The sequence below is a fragment of the Thunnus albacares genome, chromosome 19 (genome assembly GCF_914725855.1).
Source record: "Thunnus albacares chromosome 19, fThuAlb1.1, whole genome shotgun sequence".
NCBI lineage: Eukaryota > Metazoa > Chordata > Actinopteri > Scombriformes > Scombridae > Thunnus > Thunnus albacares.
This window is the reverse complement of record NC_058124.1, coordinates 4,585,487-4,608,071: the sequence shown is the minus strand read 5'-3', so window position 1 is coordinate 4,608,071 and position 22,585 is coordinate 4,585,487. Positions and strand designations below refer to the sequence as shown.

The 22,585-nt window shown below is 39.6% G+C and overlaps 2 protein-coding genes across 3 annotated transcripts in view; one reads left to right on the top strand and one right to left on the bottom strand.

Annotated features, from left to right (window-relative positions):
* Positions 1–4,352, bottom strand: part of serinc2 (serine incorporator 2) — a 15,318-nt gene extending 10,966 nt beyond the window's left edge. Inside the window, exon 1 of the mRNA XM_044335438.1 lies at positions 4,080–4,352. Within this exon, the coding sequence (XP_044191373.1) occupies positions 4,080–4,337 (258 nt within the window). The 5' untranslated portion in view covers positions 4,338–4,352. The remainder of the gene's footprint in view (positions 1–4,079) is intronic.
* Positions 1–22,585, top strand: part of pkib (protein kinase (cAMP-dependent, catalytic) inhibitor beta) — a 23,175-nt gene extending 590 nt beyond the window's left edge. The window contains exons 1-3 of one of the 2 annotated variants that reach the window (XM_044335442.1): positions 2,358–2,581; positions 19,466–19,621; positions 20,629–22,585. In XM_044335442.1, coding sequence (XP_044191377.1) covers positions 19,480–19,621; positions 20,629–20,711 — 225 coding nt within the window. In that variant the 5' untranslated portion in view covers positions 2,358–2,581; positions 19,466–19,479 and the 3' untranslated portion in view covers positions 20,712–22,585. Of the gene's footprint in view, positions 1–2,357; positions 2,582–19,465; positions 19,622–20,628 lie in introns of those variants that run through there. The other variant, XM_044335440.1, reaches the window with a different exon arrangement.

Below are 22,585 nucleotides of genomic sequence, written 5' to 3'. Positions count from 1 at the left end.
ATGAGAGTGGCTTCTGCTGCTGTGCGCTAACACATCGACCATCCAACCTACACAACACGAGCAGAGGAATGACCGCTGGAGAAGAAGACGCTGCTTACAATAAAATTATAGGCGTGCAGGGAAAGAATCAATGATCCGTGCTGGAGCCATTATCTGCACAGAAACTGATAAGAAAATCCAAACAGGAGCTGTATCAACAAATTCTCATGTGATAAAACTTATCTACAAACACCAGTCAAATCTGGCAATAGCTGCAGGCTTGTTAACATTTACATATGCCAACAGTAGCCTCCAGTCAACTCCATCAGCCTACCTGTCACCTCCATATGGGCTCACACCATTGTGTGTATCAGCTGTTCACATTAAAATGCCACAGGCTCCCAGCAGAGAGCTGTATGGATGGATTATCTGCTTTGTGTTGTATTGAAAGGTGCATAACTGTGACCTTCAGATGATGAAAATGATATGGTAAACTGAAGTAGTAGTCTGAATTTATAAAGGACACTAACATTTGAAAGGTTAAAACTAAGAATCAGGCTCATGCATTCTCAGAACAAGCATACCAGGCTGTTGGTTCAGTTTTTCAAGGCCAAAACTTGGAGCCACTGGACAGTTTTTCGTGCCACCTTGCACATCACCTTGCATTCAAAAATAGACTAAATTTCCAACCATCATGTGAGACCTTTAAAATCTAAAAATGGATGTAATATCAATATCTTATGACCCTTGCAAGCAAATCCATATATCCTTTGAGCAGTTCCTGATATTAAACTCCGCTAAACTGCATGTGTGTGTTTTACCCCTTTGTGACCTTAGAAAAGAATTTTTCACATCCACACAAGTGCGGTTCCAGGTGTGTGCACAGGCCCTTGAACAAGCCTCAGTCTTTATGTTTTGGTCAATGTGAAGACAAAGATTTAAAGCAGTATTAGTGTGTCTCCATGTAGTTGCTACAGTCCTCGTCTTTGTGAATGTTCTGTTTAGCACATTTTTAATGTGATACACAATGTCAAGAAGGGAAAATGAAGCCTGGGTCTACCAGCAGCTCCTCCATATTTTTTATTTAGCTTCAAGGCGCTTCCTTTAATTTTATGACTCCGTCTCATGTTAATTACACATCCGTGAGGTCATTTTTTAAAAATTACTCAGCAGCCTTGGTTCAGTGGCTGGCTGCTGTGGTGTTCTGGCTCAGCAGCCCAGTGATCACCAGCTGTCAGTCAGACAGTGTGGGCAGCACAAGGACTTCTTTTTTTCTTAGATTTTCCTTTTCTCTTTGTGTTGCTAATATTTGAGTGTCTTGGGTTGGCTTCCTACTCATTACCAAGTTCTTCTGTTTATTCCAACAAAAAACGGTGAGACAAGATTATTAAACATGTGGAAAATGGGTTAATTAACTGGCCATTTCAGTCACTAATGTGTTACATTACATACAGTAATAAAGGTTACGGTTATATAAATGTAATGTTTATTACTTTAAAGCTGCATTAATGGATTTTTTGGCTCCATTGGGGCAGAAAAACAAGCTGAAAACATGTTACGTCCATCGTGTTAGCAAACAGTTATTTACCTATTTACACATTCAGCAGATTGGTAACATTAGTGTTTTTGGCCACATGTCAAATATAATATTCACTTTTCCTTTTAGCCCTGTTTACATTATCACCAACCTCTGAGAAAAACCTTTAGCTGCTAAATGCTACACTATGCTCACCGGCTAGCTGCTAACTTATCTGCCGTTTGGTGCTGGACATGTAGTTTATCAGAGCTGTTTTGCTACAAACAGCTGCCTGCCACAGTTGCTAACAAGATTAATGAGTGTTGACTGAACCAAATCATAAATTCTGTAGGCAGAGAAACCGAAACAAAGAGTAAAAAGATACTAAAATGCTCTGTAGAGCTGAGGGGAACTACACAGTCAGGTAGTAAAGGGCACCTTTCACATTACACAGTCATTTGATCCATTGTTAACATAAACATATTGAATGTTACAGCCTTAAAATGTATAGTATAATATGAATATAATGCGCAGTATACGTATTTGAGATCAACAGTGACCCAAATAGGTCAGAGGTTGGCAAACGACAGTATAGATTTAAGCTAAAGAGTGAAAAGCTTTAAAATGTGTCTGTGTAACTATATTTATGGCGCAGGAGGGAACAGCAGCATCACAGTCGTGGGAATACAGTCAGTTCTAGTCATGTTTAAACTCTCTCATTATTAATATTAATATTTTGTCATGGGAAGTGAAGGTACTTTGCTCACACCGTCATCGCAGGCAGCCCGCTCTGTTTTGTCACCGCTGGGTGAATCATCTGACTTCCTATCATCTGTTCTCCTTCCACATCCTGCTCTTTCTTGGAAGTCAGGCTTCATGTCACTATGTGTTAACATAGATGATGGCAGACAAATGATGACATCGCACCACGTGCCCTCCAACCTCCCGGTCTGATTCTGGAGTCTCAGAGGTGCCAAACGTGGCTGGCTGCTCAGTCCTTTATCACTAACCTCCTGAGCAGCCCCACTCAGCCTTATCTTTATCTTTTACAAGGGAACAAAGGCTGCAACCGTAATCAGTGAACAGGTAACTGCTTTACCTATACAATCTGCTTAATCTCCAGTGGCCTCAACATTACTGAGCAGCTTATCTTCATCCCCTATCTATCTATCTATCACTTCCCTCAATGAAGAGCCAAGACAGAGATTAACCTACTGTAATTTCAAGTAGGTTTAGACCAATATGGAGTACATATGATACAGATTTTTTGTGTTGCTATTCCAATAGAACTACCAAAATTTGCATATCAAAAGTTAATTAGTTGAATATTGGAAAATTAATCAGCAACACATTTTATAATTGATTAATCATGTAAGTCATTTATCAAGCCAAACGTTTGGGTGACTGGTGCAAATTTTTGGCTCAAGTAAAAATATTGTCAACTTGTGCAGACGTGGCTTCGCCTAAATTTGCGCCCTTCAGGGCGATTTTGCATCTGTTCGTGCCTACTTGTGTCTTTGCATAGATTTGATATTCAACTCAGCCACCTTTAGAATTTTCTTTACGTTCAGTCTTAACACACCTTTAGACAGACAAAACCATTTGAAGACTTCACCATGGGCTTTGTGAAAATTCATCAGCTGGTTAGTTTTAACCCAACTACTCCCAATCAGTAACACCTGTCTCGCATCATTAGGGCTGGGATTTTAATCTCAATACTGTTTTGGCACCAACCAAACTGCGTCCCTAGTATCAAGAATCATAACTGTCAAGTTCAGGAAATTGGCATGGAATCTGGTCAGAGTCATTCTCTCGTTTACTAACGCTTTGATTTAATTTAAATGATAATTTTGCCGCTGTAATACTGTGTTTTATTTAGGCAAAGTTCTTGCATGGCTGCTTGTGTTTAGATAACCATTAACATTTTAAAAGTTTGGATCATATTCCTCATAATAAGGTATTGAAAAAAGTATTGTTTTAATATTGGAAGGTATGGTACAAAAATTTCAAAAGATACCCAGCCCTGCTGATCCTTGCAAAGTTTTGGAGATGAAAAGTCTTCTTTTGAGTAGTTTTTATCAACCCTGTCTCTGCACCTGCTTTCCACCATAAATTGCTATTGAGGAACAGAAGAGTTTCCTCACTTTTGAAATCTGTCTCTCTGCAGCAAGATAAACGACAGGTTTGTGTCACCCGTCACTTACAATTTTACCACCCGGCGCCAAAATTCAATTCTCATTGATTGTGGGCTTCGTCACTTTGAGGATGGAAACAGTAATTTCCCAAGCTAAATGCTATTCATTCATTATTCCTCTGTATTGACCAGTGACCTAAAAGAGTCTAGTCTGAGCCGGTGCTTCTGTAAAACCCATTGCCCTTTACTGTGACCTATGACTGGCTGCCATTTGGCCACCGCTACTTTTATCTTTCTGCCATTAAAACGTGTCAGTCAATTCTTTCCCACTTGGGTTTGTAGGACATATAAGATGCTGGACATGTTTTGCAGAGATGTAGAGGACGGAGGATGATAATAGGAACAGAGGGGACCTGCTTCCTCTAAGAAGCTGTGTTATACTGTTCTGACCTGAACCTCTGCGTGCCCATTTTCCCAGCAGTCCAGCCTGATGAGAGGCAGGGGGGTGGCAGCATAACTCAATAGACTTCCCCCAGCATGCCTCTGCCCGGTTCTGCCTGGCTCTATGGGAAAGGACTGTGGTTCGTCAATGTCATCTCTCCTGCTGCCAGCCTTTCCATACTGATTAGATGGGAAGGGAACAGTAGGTGAGATGGGATGGTTCCTTTGTGGAGACAAAGGGTTTATTGTAATTCCCAAGGCATCCATTCAGTCCACAGATCAGTGACCTTTTCAGTGTATCAGACCACACAATAGAATCAGCTGCTTCGTTTTCCCCCGTAATTACTGCGTGGAATTCCGTCTGCCCTAGAAACAGGCACGGCATCTCAGAACGGTTTGGCAGACATCAACCATCTAAAGAGCTCATTCTGTTGATGGGCAAATGGAGAGGCTATAAGAGGGTGAGAGGTGCAATTGCTGTTTGAATTGCATTTCAATGGGGACCATCAACCATGGCTTTCACTAAGGATGCCCCTCTAAAGCTGCACCTGGCAACTTGGCACATTTGCATCTTCAAATGGCAACAAGAGGGAAATGTTTGGAAATAATAAAGTGTTATCATCCAGAAATCAAAATGATCAGTCCTCAGATGAACTGTAGTGAACTGTACCCAAAGTCTAGGATGACTAGAGAAGGGCTTTGAGGCCTTACAGACGCAAATACTGTATACTGCAACAAAATTTTTGGGAACATTTTTTATTTTAACAAAGGATCAAATGATAAGTTATAATGTGAAGCCTGACACTTTAGTGACAACCCACAGAGGACCATCCAGCTCCCCTCAGCTCTGCGGAGCTTTTTAGCCTCTTATATATCATTATTTTGGTTTTCCTGCCAACAAACTCTGCTCTTACCAACTGTTTCCAGCTGCAGCAGGCAGCTGTTTTAAGCCCTGATAAACCTACTGTATGCAACCTGCTGAGCACCAAAGAGCAGTCAGACAAAGTTAGTGACTGACTGGTGAACATAGTGAAGCATTTAGCAGCTAAAGAGCCAGATATTTTTCTCAGTAGTCCATGGAAACGAAAAAGAGACAAAAATTGAATGGATATGAGATTTAAGTTCATCAGGTGGCCAGAAACTAGAGTCTAAATGAACACTAATATTACTCTGTGTCTGCTGGGTAAATAAGCAACTTTGATATGTCTGAATGTTTGCAGCTCCCCTTTCAAGCTAACGCCACTTTAAAAGGGGAGGTATCATGCTTTTTGTGATTTTTATACTGTTATGATGTTGAATGTCTATTTTAAATATAGTTCAGGTCCAAAAGGTCCAAAAGATGAGGTATGTAAAAATGCTCCCTGAAAGTCAAAAGCCTGGGCCTCAACCTGCTCAGAATGCTACATTTGCAATATTACCTCTACTTACTCCTCATGATGACATCAGATTGTTTATGCATGCCAACAAACTGCCGTCTGTTCCATCACCTTTGTTGCTAAGGTTGTTCCATGTATTGTTTGCGTTGTCCGCTTGCATATTTCAGATTGGATTTTGGCTTGAACATGTATGGACGTTTTTGAGAAGTTTCCATTTCAAGTAAAGAATGAGAAAAAGAAGTGAAATCCTACTACTATAGTTTGTTCATGTTGCCTCCTGAGCCGCCGGATGTCTGCTGAGGGGTAGCTTCCAGGAGCTGTCCAATTAGAACAGAGTGGGCTCCTCATGAGGGGGCCTTAGGCCACATTCAGACCAAATTCTGCAATGTGTGAAAAATGGCAGCTCTCCAATTCATTTGAAAGGGGGAAGTGCGTTTACACCGCAAGGGTGGGGATTGCATCGGGCTCAGCAAAAAATTGCAGCAGTGGTCTGGCAAAAAAAGTTGACCCAGGCTCAACTTTTGCCGGAACGCAACATGATGTGATCCGACAAGGCGCCATGTTGGCCAATCAGTGAGGGAGTACAAAGACGTAAATCACTGTGTGTGCACTTGCTTGGTGTTTTATTGGGCTGCAAGTTGTAATTTCTGGTTAGTATTTCTACTTGTACTATGATTAGATACATCTCACAAACGGGCCATATAGTGACACGTCCACACCTCCACAGAACCCTGCGTGGTGGTGCCGCATTGCCAGTTTGGTCTGTACGCGGTAATAAAGAGACAGGAGCTAAAACGGCCTGTTTGAGACAGAGGCTGAACTGAGGGGCTGCATAAAGGGTCAGTATGAGTTAAATTAGGAGTTTTGAACTGTAAATCATGCAAAAATATTCCAGTAGAGCCCCAGAATAGAAAGTAGACCTGGAAATGTGCATGATATGTCCCCTTTAAAGAAGCACTGGTAGGCAACTCTGCATGATGGTTACACGATTACGTCTGAAAATTGTCAATTAACTGATAAGTCAATCAACAGGCAAATAAACTGCAACTATTTTGATAATTGAGTCATAATTTAGGTAATTTCTTGAAAACAAAAATGCTGGCGCGCCCCAGTAACCTACTGGCTAAGACGCATGACATATAACCACGACATCCATCAACATCATAATCTCTGGTTGCAGCTTCTAAATTGTGAAGATTTGCTACTTATGTTTGTCTTATGTGATAATAATCTGCAGTCTCAAGGTGTTGGTGGGACAACAGCAATCTGATACCTTCATCTTGGGCATTAAAAAATTGTTCTGGCATTTTTCTTACATTTTATGGACCAAATTGATCTGAACAATTTGTCTGTCATCTTTCAATTTTGATTCATCTCTTTCTGAGGATGGAGAAGAGACCAAACATGATGCTGGAATTTTATTGGGCGACATCACAAGTTTCCTTCTTCCTCCTTCTTTCTGGCTTTTTTTTTGCCAATTAAGGTAGATTTGGCATCTCATCAGGATACCTCCTGGATACCTGTAGAGGTATTCCAGGGCAACTGTAAGGGCAGACCCAGAATATGCTGGTGGGTGTCCATAACATTTTGGGATTTCCCTGGAGAAGCTGGAGGAAGTGGCTGGGAAAAGAATATTGGTCCCACTCTTTTAAATTTAGATATGTGTTAAAAAATGGCAGTAGGGATGGATGAATGGTGGAGATGAAAGTCTCCTCTGTTGCAGTTCCTCTTTTATCTTCATTGCTTAGTGCAGCTTTAATCACAAATACAACACAAGAGCATGACACGTCTGCTGATGCTGGGTGGCAGTGTGTGTGTTCGCTTTACAGCAAAGTCTGTGTGTGTGTGTGCCGATGCCCCTTTTGCCATGGTGGTTGTCAGAGAGTGCCACAGGCCCATGGGTGCTAGCCAGCGTGCAGGAGCAGCACGTGCAGGCTGCATCGCTGTTGACACGATGGTCTAGTTCAGAGAGCGCCTGGGGTGGAGGACGGCCTCGGTTACACTCTTCAAAACAACAGGCTTTGTGCTGAAATATTGATGTGACGGCAGCACACACTGTCCTCACGGTGTCACAAATGAATCCAACGCGTGTGTAACAAATACAATAGATTTATTCTCTCGCATCACTGCTGCTACTAGGGTACAAGTGATATATGGATTCTGAAAGCTGACACTACTAGTTTTCCACTGAACAAGTGCTGAAACAATCAGGTGATGAATTGATTAGTCAATCGAGTGACATTCACTGATTCCAGCCCCTCAAATGTGAGGATTTGCTTTGTTTTAATTACACTGTTTGAACATGTCAACTCAAGTAGTGGGAAAGTATGGTCATTTTTTTGACTATTTTTACAGTTTTTAGACTGCATTATTGATTGACAGATTAATTTGTAATGAGAATAATTGCTAGTTACAGTCAAAGGGACTTATTTCTCTGTCAATGCTTCTTTAGTGCTGACCAAACTGTGTCTGTAGCGATGACTATTAGAAACTATGACATACCCAAAAGCTGCCATTGAATGTCTGTAATGTCTCTAAAAGAGAATTGAGTTTATATCAGCACCTAAACTTAAGTTTCATATTGGCATCAGTATCAAAAAATTTCAAACAATACCCAACACTATGCAGCCCTAGATTAAAACTTTTGCTAACTGATCTTCAATAATTTCAAGATTTTAATTTGAAAAAAGTTTACAATAAATACAAATAAATATAAAAAAAATAAATATAAAATATTGAGTGCATCCCCCAGAGATACATTTTTGTCAAGTTTGAGTACTGCTATTAGAACTAATAATAATAGTGATATTGCACGCTCTTCAAGCAGGCTTGTATGGTTGGAATCAATTTAGGTGAAGTGCTTCACATAGAGACAACTGATTGATTAATAAATAATAAATACAGTTTGTAGTGACACAAAAACACTAATGAATGTGTCAGTCAAATACTCATAATTTGAACTTCCCTTTCTATATGAGTTTTACAGCTGTGTCTCATCTCACAGCTATGATAATAGTAAATGGGCTGCATTTATATAGCGCCTTTCTAGTCTTCAGACAACTCAAAGCGCTTTACACTACATGCCAACATTCACCCTTTCACACATATTCATACACTGATGGCAGAGGCTGCTATGCAAGGTGCCAACCTGCAAATCAGGAGTTTCTAGTGCTCATTTATATACACTCACACACTGATGGCGCAGCCTTCGGGAGCAATTCTGGGTTCAGTATCTTGCCCAAGGCAACTTCGACATGCGGACTGGAGGAGCAGGGGATCGAACCGCCGATCTTCTGATTAGTGGATGACCCGCTCTACCTCTGAGTTACAGCTGTCCAGAAAAATAAAATATAAAACTTAAAGTGCAGTCTAAATAGATGTCATCACTCTGGTATTTAAAAAAGTGCTCCAGATATTTTGTATTGCACTTCCTTAAAGTTGGGGAATTAGCAAGGGAGAGATTAAATAAGAATGGTCAAAACTGATGCAGCAGAGGCAGCGATATCCTGACTTTAGTTCCTGGTATGGGCAAAGCTCCAACAATGCTGGATCCTATACTTCCCATAATGCAACTCACTCAGCGTCCCCAGTTACAATGCAAGCTGAAAAATATGTAGTGTCCAAGATCAAGCTGAGAAAACCCTGATAACGTGATAAGTGTTATTTTGTCTTAACAAAGCTGCAGAGCCCAAGAAGTCATTCTCCAACTGTTTTCACAGGCTGATTAGTTCTCCAATTGACAAGTAAACTGGCTTTGATGTGTAAAATCGATGGAGTTACCCTTTGATCATTTGTTGATCAAACCCAACTGGTTAAGATGGGAGTCAGCAAACGGCTTTATGCCCACTTTCTCTCAGTCTAATAAGACCGAGAGCAGAGATACATCAATAGAAACAGTGGTGTCACGTGTGCTGCCACCACCAGGCAAAAATAGGACATTCTGTAGGTTGAGGACACTGTGATTCTCTCATGTTTGACCTTTCTAACAAATAGGAAGGCTCTTTGCGTATGATCGGGATCAGTTGATAATCACAGTTGAATCAGAACAGGAAGTGTAAAAGTTGTACATGCACCAAAACAGTCTGTTCTGGCTCGATATGTTCTGTTCTTCGTATTGCCCCTGATGCTTTTGCCAGCGCTGCCTGCCAGCCATTCTTTACAGCTCTCTGTCAAGTGTGCTAATTGCTGTAAATAGCTGGGTGCTCCGTTTGTTGTGATTGACCCTTATGAAAAGCTGCTCAATCTGTCTCATATTTGGCAACGTGGAGGCCACTTTGTTGGCCTCATTTTGTATAATGGCTTGTTGTTATTGCACATTAAATGCAGTTAATTACAGACAGGGCGGTTTGCTTTTAGGTGCTACTTGAAGGGCTGCAACATGAGGTGCTCTTTGGACCTGTGTACTAGTAAACAATATAGCTATATGATATGAGCTTGTCAGTGCTTGTAACTTCCTTGTAGTGTTGACAAAGAATACTAATATTCAGGAGATTGAAGTTGAAAGCTATAATATTTATATTGATTGTCTTTTTTCATTGCTTTTAAGAATTAAAAAATAAACAAGGATTAAATAGACAAGAATTGACTCTTTGCTAAGCTAGCTACACATGTCAAGCTTTCCAACCTAGCATGACATATATGCAGTTTACCTTGATAACAGCTGGAGATTTACCACTTGAAATTCGTAGTAATTTTTAAAACAATGGGTCTTCAATGTTACACAGAAGTTATACAAAAGTTTGTCTGCTATTGGTGGCTAGCTAATTAACTCTGTGAGTTTGCTGAAAACTCCAGCTGACTTTTTAGATTTTAAGTTGACTCATTCTAAAACACAAACCCTGTACGAAAAAGGTTATACGCACTTAATAGCTACATACATGACATAATGCTAAATGACTAATGCTAAAGCTACATGTCCCAGGCAAACAATGCATCTATTACATTTGAGCTTTATCGTTTGTATTTTCAAACAATATGTGTCATTTTTACAAGAGAAAAAAATTGAGAATGAGGGTGTACTGATGAGTTTGGCAAACGTAACACAATCTTGGTTTAGTCCTGAATGGAGCTTTTTCTAATGTAACCTGTAACCCCACAAAAGGTATCATTGCTAACATACTGTCGTTAGCTATTGTGTTTTTGCTTTTGAAAAGGCTAAAAAAATGAAGTCACCCAGTGAACTCTTGCAATAGCAAGTATCTCTGTCACCAGAGCCCAGTGCACACAGCTTTAGCATGACAGACCTGCTGCACCTAGTTTACAGTAAGCTATAATTGGACAGGTGTCCCCCAGAATTGAATTCCTATTTGGGGGGACCCTCACAGGACACTAAAAGTAATAATATTGTTAATAGTAAGAAGAAGAAAATATCCATCCATCAAATTCTAAGAGTGGTATTGACTGATCTGATAAAATTCCTGGAAAATTCTTCTATTTCAAGACATTTCGCCCACTGAAAGGCTTATCTGGGTGATACTGTACATGCACGGACCTGTAGCACAAGACCTTGATGATTTCTCTCTCAAATGATCCCCCTCCTAAGCAAATTATCTACAAAGTAAAAGCCTGCGCTCATGTGTTTTTGTCTGCAAGACCTGGCTTCTGAAACATGAAAGCAGGCAGCCATAGTGAGAAAAAGGGCTGCGCGGATCAGCGGAAAAGACGGGAAGATCTGCCCGGGATGTTTGCGAGATCTAAAGGGAGGCTGTGATCACACTGTCTCATTAGATCAGTCTCACCTCCCTGCTTCTCTCTCTCCCTCTCTTTCTTTCTGCTGCTGCTCTGGGAGAAGAAAAAAAACAGCTTTTTCTGAAAATCAACTGCTGATATCAGAGTCGTGCTTCACCTTCCAGCCTTTGTGTGTACTGTATATATGACCTTCTGTGCAGTTATGTGATGTGTAATGTGAATATGATGAGTGAAGCCCATTTTCTTTCTTCACATTCTTTCTCAGCTGGTATATCGTTCATTTGCACTGCATATATCTTATTTCATTACATTTTCTCATTATAAATGCTGCATTTTTCAACCATCTTTTTCTATTTAACCAGTTTTTTATATTATACACTCCTTTATAACAAAATCCTCACTGTTTTATTGTGTTTCTGTATTATTTTTATTGTTGATACCTGCAGCAACAATCCCAGTTTTCCCAAACTTCATATTAACATCAAATCTGATGTTAACATAACGAAAGACACCTCCACGAGCAGACAAAAACCAATACCAGGGCTGTATAAAGATAGTCTGCTTCCTCCTTGGCTCCCCTCCTCCACTATATGGCTGCCTTTATAACAATGGTGCAGTTTCCATGGCAGCTAGAGCATGTTAAGCTTTAGGATAACCATGAAAAAAGTGGGGAGAAGGACAGGGAATAATCACAGGGTATGAGGGACTAAAAATAGTGAGGGACTTAATCCCAGGCATTATTTATTCATCTAAAACTTCTCGTGTCTGTGCAGGCTGTGTAAACATCATTTCTTCTACAGTTCCTTGCCAGGCAGGCAGGCAGGCAGGCAGGCAGTTTTTCGACCTAAACCACAACAGTCTTACTGACTGACAACACCATGACTATAGGAGGAGGGGGGTACAGTTCCTACAAGAAGACTACACTGGATGGACATATACAGGCTGCATAGTAAAAGAAACTGGTTTTTGATCACCCCAAGCAACCTATATTAACCTCCCTACTTCCTCATTATTAATTCTAAGAAACAGTTTTTGCAACACTTTAAGAGGAAGCAAGAGAGAAAAGCATGGGATTGTGTAATGAGGACCAAACTACTGCTTTTCACTGAAAAACATCCAAAGTGACAGCTTGCAAACGTTTAATTTAACATCTCTCTAAATAATGCCATAAATGACCAGAGAATGTGATCGCGTTTAATTTAATCATTGCCAGCTCATATGTTACATGCACTTTTCCGTAATGTAAAGGCTATAGTGAAGCTCTAGTGTGAGCGGTGACGTCGGCTGCTTCTCTGTGGCTGTCACACTGTGAGTGCTAGACTGATGAGAAGCAGAATAGAGGTCAGCCTCAGGCAGCAGGCAGGGCCAGGCAGCTTGGCTCAGAGAACTGATATCTATCATTGTCTCTTGTTTGAAGAGAAGAAAGCTTTGACTGATGTGGCTTTTTTTAAAGTCAGTGCCAGATATTTTCATGTCAAAGTTTCCATTAGCTAGTTTAGTTGTCGTGCTAGTATTTCATATTTGTTAACTCTTTTACTGTTTTATGCCTAGTGCAAATTCATAAAAACGCAAGTACACCTTCACATAGCGGGGTGACAATTCATTGAAATCATGGTTTGATTTGATATGTTACTCTGCTGTCACGATCTGATATATATTCAATCCAGCAATGATAATGAGTGTCTTAGGGTGTCTTAGATTGTGCATTTTGCTTCCATTTTCAAATCATTTTGTAGTATTCTGCTTTATTAAAATGTCTTTGAGACTTGGGAGTCAAACAGCAAAGATTTTCCTGAGCCATTTAGAGAGTGGTTTTCTCAGCACTTTGTCCTGGTTTATTGCGAAACAACACCTTTTTTCCAAGTGTCTGTAATCACTCAAGGAGATAAGAACACATGACTCCGACACAGTAAATGCAGAACACGTCTCATTTATTTTGACATAACCACTGACTGTAATGAGCATGACATTTTCAAAAACCTCGCTCATGCTTTTTTGTACAGCAGGTGGATCCTTAAAAGCTTCTCTTATGCAACTCTTTACACATATCAAGAATGACCCCATTTATTGTAGTTTTGATATTATTCCTAATTATAGTTAATATATTTTAATCTTGAAACCAGTAATCTGAATAGTGCTTTCTATCAAAATACCAGTATTTTTGATAAATTGTGTCAAATTGTGTAACAACAAAATGTTAAAGCTGCTCTAATCAGTGAAAATCAAAATTAACCACCGCCCACTGAGATGACTTTACTGTGACTTTATTAGGAGCAAGCTCTAATCAGTATTTTTTATTAACAATGGATCTGTAATATTAAAGGTGTGGCTTGTTAAAATGACCCAACTTTACAGTTCCCCTCAGCTCTACGGAGCTTTTTAGTGACTGTCAGCTCATTGTTTTGGTTTTACGTCCAGCAACTTAACTGTTTTGGTTCATTCATATCAGCCTTGTTTCCAGCCATAGCAGACAGCAAAAAACAGCTGTAGCCTACAGTAGCTTCCCAGCACCAAACAGTAGACAGACAATGTTAGCGACTAGTTGATGAACATAGCAGAGCATTTAGCAGCTAAAGAGCCAGATATTTTTCTCAGGAGTTGGTAGAGATCAAAACAGAGCTGAAAAGAATGAATATTGGACTTACATTCATCAGGTGGACTGACATGTGGCTATGTTGCTCTGCATCTACTTGACGTGTAATAAAAAACTGTTCGCTAACGTGTTTGCTATATTAACTTAATAAGGTGCTAATATGTCAATCCTGTGTTTGTTGTGTTGCTTTAAAGTGGCCAAAAATAAATTACTGCAGGTTTAACAAAACGGAGCCTGGTAGGAGAGTGTGTGAGTATTATATTCAAAAAGTATTTCTCCAAAACCAGCAGTTGGAAAAGGGGGGGTCGTCTTATCATCAGGGTCACCTTATATTTGGGCCAATTATTTAGGAACCAATTATTTTTTAACATCTGAGGTTTAAATGATTTTTTTATGGCGGGTACTGTGACTGTTTGAATGGCTTTGCTAATTTGTGCAGTTAAGGAAAAAAACAATTGTATTTTTTCAACAGCTTGGTATCAAACCTCAGTGCATGTTTGGTGGAATGCCTGGTCTGATTCATGCTTCTTTTGTTAAAGGAAAAGGGTTTTGTTGAATTTTTAAAAAATATTCCATGAAAAGTACTAAAATAGTATATATTTGATACCAGTGCCAAATTTCAAGCATTGTATTGGCACTAGTATCAAAAAATGTCAAACTATACACTTCCTACATATTGTGCACACTTGACTGGTCTTTTACATATAAAAAAGAACCACAGATGAATTCAATGCAATTCTACTGCCCTACTTTGCTTGTTTTGGTGGCAGCAGACTGTGGCCAACCAGCTCTAAAAGCTGAATCTTTAATGTTATACAAGTGTCTTGGTGTCCTGGTGGGTAAGAATGAATCTGTTTCTGAAAGGTCTACAGTCATGTTATACTAGGTGTGTAGGATTTGTCAATAACAAATGTTACACATTTACCTGACAGGTTCTTGAATAGAGTTTGGTTTTGACATTTTCTTCACACCAGAAGAGGTGTCTGTGTTGGTTGACAGGTTATCGAGCTCCCAGCATCTCTGTCTGTTTTCACCCGTTTTCTTTCTTTTGCTCTGTCCGTGGTGCTGAAAGCCTCTATTCACCGTCAGTGCAATGTTTGTTGAGACAAGCTTTCTTGTTGCTCAGGGTCCTTGGACATGTATTCCATTTAAAATAAAAGGCACTCTCTCGAAAGCCACCAAGGCTTCTTCTGAATAGAGCCACTCTCACTGCCGTTGAGATTATTGTGCGGTTTGATCAGAGACAGTACCCTCTGCTGTTGTGGTCAAAATTACCCATCAACATTGAATGTGATGCTTTCAGTGAGGGCTGTTTAAGATCAGAGATACAACAGACCTGCTCTCTTAAATGCACAGGAGAAGACATGGATAAAAAGGCCTCTTTTCATTTGCACGTGTCCAACTGACAAGATATGAGCGAATAATTTTAGCTGCATGATTATTTAAACAGTGGCCCTGCAAGATGGATGATGTTTCAAGTACACACTGTACAATTTGTTGCAGAATTATAGAGGTCACTGTGTTTAGAAATAGCCCAGGTAGCAATTTGCAATATTAATAAGCTCTTATTTAATTGCAATGCTGTCACATGTTCACAGTTTTAGAGAAAACAAGAAGGATGGTCTTTTTGTCTTCTTTTTTTTAAATCAGCATCTTTGCACCCTCTTAGTAAACAATCCTTGACTTCTGACAGTTCTTCTATCAAAAGGCTTTTATAACTCTACCTTGTTGCGTAACATACCTGCGGCTTGTTCCTGTGTCTGACTGAGCTAGCGCAGACATCACAGTATCTAGGTCAATTTTCTTGACAGGATAATCCTATCTAAACTGTTGTTGGATTAACAGCTAAACTAAACCTGTTCAGATGACGGGTCACTGCCTGTTCAATGTATAATCGGATGGCTTAATGAAAGTTACCCAACAGATGTTCTAATTAGGATTGGACTTGACTAATGGTGGTGTTCCAAGGTTGTTATTGACACTGATATTTCTGGATTGAAAACATTGAAAGCCAGTGATTTGTACTGATGCCCCGTGAATATTTATCTAAAAAATTACGAAGAGGGAAGACTTTTATGCTACACTTAAAACATCATTGGATGCTAAAACCAATTCTATAGCTGGGGAAACAGCTTCTTAAGGAGGACTGAGGCAGCTTCCCCTGAAGCTGCTGAGGAAAATCCTCACACCTCATACAAGAAAGCTGTCACATCAGCAATGTGTGACTGTGGCCAGTGTGTAGTATTAAATAAAAGGTCAGTATAGGCCTGACATTACGGAAAGTCAATAGATCAGTAAAGGTCTAGTTTTCATTATTCAGATTAACAGACAAATCCTAGCTTTTCATTAACAATAGGTTTTTCAGTTTGACAAGCCTGTCAGAAAGACCGAAGCAGGACAGAGAGACAAGCTGTGAGAAGTGTCCTACCTGCTGCTCAGCTGTGATTACACTCCTATTGTGTCTGACTTTCAGTTAAAGCCTCTGATCCAAGACAAAGAGGAGCTTTGACATGTGGGGCCTAAGAAGGAAAACTGGAACAATGTCCTGGCTCACATGGACACCTACAGTACAATCCTACTGAATGCCATGTTTAATACTGAGCAGACAGGGTCACCACACCACTTCAATCCAAAGACCTGAAATTAGCCAAAGCTACCGCTGAGGACACTGAGGCCACGCCAGCTGTACTTTATATTCATTTGGGGAGTTAAGTAAAATGGGTGGACTTAACATTCCACAATTAAATCACACTCATGGTGGATTATGCAGTCACTTTTTATTTGAAATGTGAACTATTATTCAGTTTTTTTTAAATATTCTATAATCATCTGTTTGAATTATAGTGTACTAAATGTATCAACATTTTATCTGAGTGTGTGTATCTACTATATAGTGCTATCAGTAATTCCACAAAGGAAAAAAAGTAGTGTCCACAGTATGTTCACTACTTTTTGCAACAATTCCACTATGCGGTGCACCACATTTTATAGATGCAACAATTACCAATGTATGACTAAAGCTGATGCTAAATACATCTTGAAACCTCAATTGTACAGTACACTATTGAATGTCTATTATAGTATATAGACAATAGTAAATGCGTGAATGAAAGAGTGATATCAGACACAGCCATAGACCACCATTGCTAGGCTGATGTTTTAGCTAATGCAAAATGGAGTCACTAGCATGAAGAAGTAATGTAAGCATGTAATGTAATGCTTGTAAGCATTTTTGATTTGACACCACAACAACTGTGGCTAATAGTAAGGCTTCTTTGCTGAAAATGTAAAATGCAGATGTCTCACTGTAATGTTAGCTTGTCAGTCAAGTGAGGCACACCGAATGAACGAAACAACATCAATCCAAATAGTGTAGGACTAGGATAAGGTTCAGAATCAGATGTTTATTCAAACTTGGGTTTCTTTTGTTTGTTTTTTGCAGTTTTTTTAAAGCCCTGTAGTGGATATTTTATAGGCTGATTCCAGTATTTTTTGATACAATACATTTAAATTTGACAGGAAATTCATCAATAAATATTGTAAAAACATTAAACACCCCCATCATTTTATTCCTGGTTTTGAAATGGCATTTAGAACAAATTAACTAAATAAATAAGATGAAAATCATAATAATTTATAAAAATATGCTTACTTCTTTTTGGTTTCCATTTAAAATAATTTGAGAGTGGTGGGGAGGTGTGTTGGGAGAACTCTTTTCCTCATTGTTATAATCATGGCTACAGCCCTGGTCGTAGTATTGTAAGGGTGTCCTGCAGGGCAGGACATTAAATGTGCAACAAATTTGCAGCATTCTGACATCAATAAATCATGACTACATTAATTATTAGTATCTTACTGTATGTTTATCATGTTCAGTTAAGCCAAGGATGCTGTGTTGGGGGAGGGGCAGTGAAGTAATGGGCTTGAATTGAATAAAATTGATGGTAATGGTAATGGTAATGATGGGTAGCACAATTAAATTTGATAATGATGTACTGACGTTTAAAAATGCTACATCTGTCACCTTTAATCAATCAAAGCCATGCAGAAGCTGCCATTTCATTGTGTTTACATTGCCCTGCCATTACAGTCATTCCTCCCTCTATGTGCAGAGTCACAGGCTCAGCACTTAACATGTGATTATGTGAAAGTGTTGGAGGAAATATGTTTATGCTCACGGAATTATTAAAAAAAATAGGCCACAATACACTAGTGTGGCTTATATGAGCTCAATGGCTAAGCTGCAAGTGTGCTTGAGGCTAACAGATGGCCAACCTGTGGCCCTTTTTCTAGAAATCTAAATTGTGTGTATGTCTGTGAGTTTATAGCTGCAAGTACGCATTAACTCACATGTCATTCCTTTGTTGAAAGAGAGCGATGGGAAATGGGATTTTGCTCCACAGAATGGTATGGTTATTTAAAGCGAGGCAACACAACAAAAGAGGGAGAGACGGGGAGAGAAAGTGAGATAGTGAGAGAATGGGTCGGAGTCATATGTTTACCTGCCAGTGGTGCTTTTTCTGTGTTGTTGCCATAGCAACAGCGGCTCGCTGTATTTGAGTGTGTGTGTGTGTGTGTGTGACAAGGGATGTAATTCTGCCTGTCACCAGTGTAGCCCAGAGCTGACTCCCCAGCTGCTGGTTGCCATGAGACCAGACAGACACATCCTCTGCTTCAGTGATAAATCTTTTCTCTTGACGCTCAAATCACTACACAGATTAGATGCATGTTGTTTTAAAGATATATATGTCAAGATAAACGGCCACAGCTGGGCTCCGTATTACTGAAAGTGTAATTTATAGATTATTTCAGAAGTAATGACATAAAAAAACATAAAAAAAATACCGGTGTACATATCTGCTAAGGGAAAAATAACAGACTAACTACATCATTTAAAATGTATTTGGAGTGGAATTTAGTTACTGTACTAGTATATAGAGGTTTTCTCATTAGTTTTCAAAAATAAGTTTATAAAAATAAGACCGAGAAATACATGTAAATCATGTAAATCTTTGTTACATCAGACTAAAATACACATCTTTATTATTCAACAACATTTCTACAATTCTGCTTCTTTTTCTATTAGCTATGCAATAGTCCAATAAATTGATTAGCTAGCCCTAGCTAGTCTTTTGGACAAACACAAATTGTAACTGGACAGCTAATGCTAATTAACCTGTGTCATGGATAACTTTGAGAATTAACAGGGAATTAATGTTGAGTTAATTTGCTGTTTCCGTGCAGGTTTGTTACTTTATTACACATAGGTCTTCCCATGCATGCTAAAAGAACAAAATCCTTGTTGTTGAGTTAAAGATTCAGCCTCATGTAATTGGTGCCAATCCAGGTGATCTTTAATATTTAGCATTACTACGAATCTGTTTCTTTTGCTATTCAGCTCTCCAACAAACTAGTTAGCAAGAGCTAGCTAACTAACAAACCAAGCAAACAGCAGTATTACTTTAACTGCACAGCTATTCAGCTAATATTCAGCTAATTCAGCTAATATCACTCAGAACTGTGAGGATTTACATTGAAAAAAGTGAAATAATGCATTATTTATGTTTCCATCACGTTAGCATAGATGTTACGGAACTGAACATGTGTGATTTATGGAGCACAATATTGTGTGCTTCATTCTAACTGACAATCACCCTCTTTTTTTCTTCGCTGTAGAGGACTATTTTCAAGGACAACCAAAAATGTGACATTGTACTCTGTCCCTCTTTTTATTGCAGAGGGTCAGGTCGGAATGACGGAAGTAGAGCCGGTGTTGGACTTTGCCTCCTCGGGCCGCTCGGGGAGGAGAAATGCCCTGCCTGACATTCTGGGCTCTCCAGCAGGTGTAAACCCTGGTGACCTGCCTCTTAAACTGGCTGAGCTGTCCCTCAAAGGTGAAGAGCACCACGATTTCTTTCTTTTTATCATTACAATACTGAGAATAAGGCAAAGGCACAACAAAAAAAATTGTAGTTAAAGTCAGTTGTTAGACTCTGCTAGATTCTCAGTACTTAAGTTGAAGTGAAATGTTACCTGCCAAGAATTTTACCAGACCTACATCTACATGTTCAGATTTTTTTTTAATAGTTAAAATCCTTCAGGCAAAGAAAAGAAGATGGGGCACACTGAGAAAAAACCTATTCTAATGTGATGATGTTTCACTTCCAATTCAAATCCAACCCATGCCTGACACCACTAGCTACCCAGGTAGCTGAGTGTTTGTGCATTCGGCTGTGACAATTGGCCCCCCGGGCCCCGGCCCTGGTCCATATATGGCTGTCAGATATGACAAAGTCTCAGATTTGTTTTGGTCTGAGAATCAGCTCCAGATATAAGCATTTGGGCCAGCTCTGGACTAGGATTGCTCCTTGCAAGCCAGAATCATCCCTCAGTCATTCATCACGACTCTGGCATGAGAGTAGCTATCAGGTGTGCTAAATTTAGTCTTGTGTGCTCCAAAATGTAATGAAGTACAATTCTGGCTTTGCTCACTCTTGTCTTTATAAGCCTATCTCTGTGCACTGTCAAATCTTAAGACTGTTTACCAGCCAATTCTGCCTGCTGAATAGTTTTAAGTCAATTAACTTACAATGTTCCGTTACATTTGGAACATTGTGTGTATGAAAGTGCAAACAATCTAAAGTAAGCATACACTTATTTGTTTCCCCATGATCCTAGACTTCTGGACATGATGAATTTTCCCACTATAGCCCCAAATTAGTCCAAGATGTTTGAGAAACACACTTCATGTTTAAAGCAATTGGTGCAATTGGTGATTTTGAAACTGTTTTGGTATTCTTTCATACAATAGGACCCATAAAATGACATTTTTTTTGCACTTGAAAATAACAACAGCATAGCAACATATTTCTTATTGTGTCTTTCTTGGGTTTGTGCGCAGATGGTCCAGGAGGGGCCCAGTCACCCACAGCCGAGGAGCCTCCAGCACCGCCGGAGAGCTCCGAGGGGAAAGAGGGATCGTAGGGACTTGTTTATTTACCTCCCGGGAGGCCTGCAGCGATAACCTGAGAGAAGGGACGGACAACGAGATAGAGGGAGACCTGTGGGAGAAAGACTGATGATCTGTGGAGAGTCAGTCTGTTTGCAAAACAACTGAACCACGGAGGGAGAGTGACGGACCGACTCCTGAAGGACTGAAGCCACGAGCTTAGGACTGTTTGGCACTCAGCACTATCTGAAAAGAGTCAGACATCACTTAGTTATGAACCAGTGAGTGTGTGTGTGTTATACACTCACCACGGACACTACACTGAGAATCAAAGGGACCATGACAGATTGTAAACTGTACACTACTATTTTTGTATGATTTATTTAAATCTCTAAAGAAAAAGATCTCATAAGTCAAACTGTAATATGTACCATTTCCTTACATTTCTTGCTGATTTTTGTTTTATAGTGATGTGTGTTATTTTACATTGACAATAGTAGGAGGGAGTTTTAAAGCAGCCGGCAGTGCTGAAAGCTTTTTAATTTAACTGGCTGCAAAATGGAACACATGAAATAAGAAAACAGTGGATTTAAGAAAACTGGGAACTCTCTGTGTTGTCTTGCTCACTTCTGCTTTTGATCTACTGTATGTTTTAAAATCTGAGGCTGTACAGTATATCTACATTGTAAATGTGCAGTTTTTACCCCTCATCACCAGACTGTTTTGATCCTAGTAACAACAACCAGGGATTTGATCCATTTTTTTTAGGTGTCCATATGGTGTGAGGTGATAATGTGGAAGAGCTGTCCATATCTTGAGACATTCCTTTAGAGAATAGTGTTCCACTGCCAACAATATACACACTGCTTCATTATAATACTGGGAAAAATTCTAAGATTTCCTTTTTGTTCTTTGCTCAAGGCTGCTTTTAAAAGTCTCTTCATTTCCAAACCTCTGAAAATGTGCCTAGTGGCAGTTTACAACCGAAAATGTGTGTTGTGTTATTTCTCTGTGAAGTACTGTTATCAACTCTTTTGGGGCTACTGATGTTTCCTCAATTTTAATGGGAGTTATCACAACACATCTTTACTGCTTAAACTGTAAAGAAGAAAAACAAAGAAAAATACTTTTGTAACATTCTGCAAATCTGCATTTGCAGATCTTACTATCTGTCAGGAAAAGCCGGCAGTTTTGCGTAAACTTGAGCAGGGCTTTTTGCAGAGCAAGACTCCTCGCACGTGCTTATAGCATCAGCAGCATATGCCCACTGAATGGGCACGGGCGCAAGCATCAAGCAACACCACAGCCACAATGTGTTTCAAGTGCAGAAAACGGCAGCACACTCGCCTTCTGCCGCTCTGCACGGAGAAAAGTCTGTTCACACTCATCAACACATAAGCAGAGCTGTGAATAAGACACAAGACGGAGAGCGAGAAACACAGTGAGAGTCCACAGTTGACAGCTATTCACTCACTGCTACTGTATATATACTATATTGTAGTATAACCCATGTGTGTCATACATACTGCCTGTATGATTACCAGACTTTATTCACATACTGTACCCACAAGGAAGTGATGTTGTGTAATTGTCTCTATTTGAAGATGTCTTACCGGTGGCCGTGTCTTTATGTGGATGTGTTTCACAAATGCAACAAGGAAAGCCTGGCGTGCTGCTGCCCAGCCTCTGTTTTTGATGCTGTACTACTACTAATGCTGAAGAGAAAGTGTTCATGGTCTATCTGAAGCTGTATGAGCAACACTTTTTTGGGGGTTGATGAATCAGAGGTGTATTTTGTAGTGTCCTGATCTCTAAGTGGTGCATATATTTTACTTAGCTGGATTGAATCCCATATGTTGATTCTATCCGGTGGTGGAACTTGCCATATTAAACCCACAAGCTTTACATA